Below are 4380 nucleotides of genomic sequence, written 5' to 3' on the forward strand. Positions count from 1 at the left end.
GTACAGCTTTTGTACCTTTATGTGTATTTCTGTCTCTGTGTGTGTGAACTAATAGTAAGCATAATCTGTAATTAAGTCACTGTCGTGATTGTAGTAGACTAACTTACTTTGTAAATGTTAAATTAGTAGATGATTAATTGCTACTAAGGTCTTGTGATCTAGCTTAAAACTGTGAATGAACCTTAGACTGCTGCTAGACACACATAATCCCTTAGACATAAACCATCGACCAAGTCCAGGACTAGGAGTGGACCCAGCCGCACCTAGACTACAGCAGGAGTTTAGAAAGCAAGGGGGTCTTCTCTGAACCTGGAGACTCAACAGGAGGGTCTCCGTCACCCTTTTCATCCTCGGTCTCTGTATAAATCATTCCAACTCAATTCTATCATGATTTTCCTTTGTATAATTCATCCATGTAGTAAGTGATAGAGTGAACCTTGCCATTGAACTCTGTTAAGTCGCACTTTTATAAATTTCCATTAAAATCACTTTTAGCTAATACCTTGGACAGTGATTCTTTAAGCAGCCTCTAAACCACTCATTCACAACACCTTGAACAGTGACTCACCTAAGTCTTGCTTCTAGTGTGATATTATCAGGAAGCGGGGAATCTAATGCTTCTGAGGGAAGAAAAAAATGTTTCTGTTTCCCCTTTTTATCTTATTTGGTGCATCTTCTTTGCTCTTGTCGTACATTCAAAGCAGTAGTCGTTGGGGTGGAGCACACAGCATTTGCAATAAGATATTTTCTGTGATCATCAGATACCTCAGCTTCACTTTTTCAATAATTATCCATTAGTAAATAACCCATTATTAGCTTCACATGCTTTTTAGAAGAGGGAAGATGTTACAACAACCTGTCAAAAGTTCATTGCAGGAGATCTTCTTTTCTGAAACTGCCAGTCTTTAACATCAGAGAGCATGAGCTTTTTTTTTTTCCTATACTTGTTTGGTAAACACAGTACCCCAGATACCAGGAAATATTATTTTAACCGCCCAGAAAGCAACATTGTGTGACTGTGCGAACACGAACAAACAGACCCTGTCAGGTGCCTCCTTAGTGTTCGCAGCAGAATTCACAGCTGGAGTTGGAAAGGGACTTGTCCTGCTAAGGCACATATCAACTGAATTGCTTTCAAACAAACACAGTCAGGATCCACAGCTAATAATGAATGTTCCAAGAATAAGTTACTCCAGGGCAAACTCCAGGACAATTCTTCACTCTAATTTCTAGCTTGTCTATGCACAGTGTTATCTCCAGCCCAATCTCATCTCCGCTATCTCCACGCCGCCAGCCGCTGCCTAGCCTATTGCAAGGCACAGCCGAACGCTGCGGGGCAAAGCCCGCTCGCTGCTGCTCCTGTATCTCCACCTCCGCTTTTCTGAGGGATTCCAAAATATCTTAGCTCATTCAGAGAGCTAATTTTCCATGGCAGAAACTATTGCTCCATATGAAAAGACTATCGGAAAGCTGACTCTTGAAGAAAGTAGTCACCAAAACAGATAAATGCAATTAATTTTTTTTCCCCCATCAGATTCTTCCTAGGACATAGTCACTTTTATACGCATATGTTCAAGTCTGTTCCTTTCACTGCTATTGTGCTGGTGATAATCACACTAAAATATTACAGTCCCTCTTCAGGGAACTATAAATGCATTCTGCTCAAGTATTCAAAACCATCTTCAAAAATAAGCATTTTCCCCAACCTGTATGTATTCAGCACTGTGCACAGTGCAAGCTCAGTGGTAGTGGACCCCAGTGATACAGCAGTGTGCCATCTTTTGGTTACATATGAACCACAGCTTTATTTAAGCATTATCTTAGTTCCAAGGTTGTCTTAAAACCTATGTAGTTAAACCAGACTCAGTCTTTAAGCCTAACTGATACGATACTCTTAAACCACCTGAAGAGTATTCCTGCAATGGATGTGCATCCAGTTAACAAACCACTTTCTGAGTTGATCTGGTTAGGGAAAAACCCAAACCCTGTGTTTGCTGAAATGACTGGCAGTCAGTAGATCAACGCAGATGGCGGTGCTGGTCCTAGCCAAGGCCCTGAGTTAGCCACACTCCAGAAGATGGGCTATTTTGTGCCTGTGACTTTGGCTCACATGAAGAGCAAGGCAGGTCCCCGGCAGCAGCAGGAGCCCGGCGGTGCCTCCCCTGCACGTGCCACTGAGCCTGGGGGTGGCCGGGGACTTCTGTAAAGAAGGAAGAGAAAACATATTTGTGTATATTTGAAACCTGAACTGAATTGTTTGTCTGAGCATCCTACACACTGCAGGCCAAACAATACAATACATAACAGACACACTGCCCCTGCCAGGGAACAGCGGTGCCCAAATGCAACCCAATACTGCAGAGGGGGCCTCCTAGCTTAGCGGGGGTACTGTGTGTTACTCCTGCCATTGCATTACGAACAACAACAAAAAAGAAAAACATCCAAAAAAACCCCAAAACAGAGCAGCTCAGCATTGCTAGCTTTAGAGAAAACCTGGAAAAATAAAGCTCTCTGAAAACTTCCTTTTTGGAGAGCAGATCATCAGAGGCAGCAGCCAAGCCTGTCCCTGAAATCCCCCGCTCGCCCAGCCAGCCAGGGGCTGGGAAGAGCAGAGCACTCATCAGATTACAGAGAGGCTCCTTCTGTCATCTTAAACCCCTGTTACCAAGTGACAGAGAATGCATTGAAATGCTCCACGGCGACGGCTCTGTTTTCCAGCTTGTTTAAACACATTAGCGTGCAAGCTGGGGCTGTACGGAAGGGGACGGGGCAGAAAAACCTTTACAGCATCCTTCAGGAGCTGTGTGCCTGTGGAGGTTCGCTGCTGAAGCTCTGTAAGGAGAGGGCTCCCGCCGCGGGCCGGGCTGGCTGGGTGCCCGGGGCTCCGGCCGGGGAGCTTGGCTGCGTGCCGTGCCGATGAAGACCTTGTCGCTGCCTTGCTGAAAGCTGCATCCCTCGGAGGACTTTGCACGCCACCATGCCAGCCCAGCAGAAGAAAATTATCTTTTGCATAGCCGGGGTGCTGAGCCTTGCTTGTGCGCTGGGGACCGCAGCAGCCATCGGCACGCCGCTGTGGGTCAAGGGGACGATACTCTGCAAGACAGGAGCCCTGCTCGTCAACGCCACCAGCCAGGAGCTGGAGAAGTTTATCGGCAAAATCCAGTATGGGCTTTTCTATGGCGAGCGTGTGAGACAGTGCGGGCTCGGGGGGAGACCTTTCCAGTTCTCATGTGAGTAACAACGGCATTTGAATTATTTAACACCGCACTGCTGATGGCTAGGGGAGCCGGGAGGCAGCTGCCCCAGTGTCCCCTTGCTCATACACAGCGCCTAACAAGCATGAAATATTCCAAAGCAAATACTGCCGTTAGTGTTCTGATCTTCAGGTTCACGTAACCTATTTTCTGATACTAGTAAGCCACACTAACATTTTCAACAACCTAGATTTCAGTTACACAGACATCTACATTTCGAAAGGTTCATACTATTACTTTAAAAAAGAATATTTTTGGTTTTCAATTAATCTTTATCATCTTCCTCTGCATGTGTGTCAACGTTACGTCCTATGCGCCGTCATGAAAGAATGAACTAAACTAGCAGAAATCTCATGAAAGAGCTGGGGCATAGATACATTTGGCGGCTGTTGAGAAACAAAGCAGCCAAAAAGTTCGCGATCCGCTGCATTAATTGGAAGAACAGCTGGTTGATGCTAGCTGACGTTCAGTCGATTGATCTGCAAGTCAAACTTGGTATTTGATATACAGAATTTTAGCAAAGTGTTAGCAATGGTTTTGCTTTACATGCAATATTCATAACCTATTTATCTTCAAGGATAAGAAGATCAATAAAATGATCAAGTGAACAGACAGTTTGTATATAGCAGCACATTAAACAGATAATAACAAACAACCATTTGTTCTACGTACAGTATGCCACCTGAAGTTATTACAAAACACAGTTTAGAAGCATTCTGCTAAAACAGCACTGGTAAATTGCTTACATGAGTCATTTAAGGCAAGGTAAGGTTACCAGATGAGGTATCAGAAATTATTTACTATATAATATTTTTCCAAAGTAGTAGACCAAATTCATTTAGTATAATATTAAGATTTGCCATCTCTAATTAAATTCCATCACTAGTCTATTTATACAGCTGAAGTTCTCCTCTCGATTGCTTTGTTCACCATCACAGCGTGCAGATATTCCACCCTGCCGGTTATAGGCTGGGGTGAATTTTCAGAGGGGTCTACTAAACCCCAAGGAATTTTCTGCTGTAGGTGAAATTATGAACCACAGCTGACAAAGCTGCTAGCAGTCAGCAGCTCCATGACGGACATTTGTCCGGGTTCATCACGGCTGTGAGGCACAGCTAAACTGCTG

The 4380-nt window shown here is 44.3% G+C and overlaps 1 protein-coding gene across 1 annotated transcript; it reads left to right on the plus strand.

Moving 5' to 3' along the window:
* Positions 1 to 2977: 2977 nt before the first annotated feature.
* Positions 2978 to 3230, plus strand: LOC104080212 (clarin-1-like; the record flags this gene model as incomplete). Its single annotated transcript, XM_009582520.1, has 1 exon — positions 2978 to 3230. A coding segment is annotated over exon 1 (253 nt), but the record flags the coding sequence as incomplete, so codon positions are not given.
* Between the last annotated feature and the right edge of the window lie 1150 nt (positions 3231 to 4380).

The sequence above is a fragment of the Fulmarus glacialis genome, unplaced genomic scaffold (assembly GCF_000690835.1).
Source record: "Fulmarus glacialis isolate BGI_N327 unplaced genomic scaffold, ASM69083v1 scaffold28627, whole genome shotgun sequence".
Lineage (NCBI taxonomy): Eukaryota > Metazoa > Chordata > Aves > Procellariiformes > Procellariidae > Fulmarus > Fulmarus glacialis.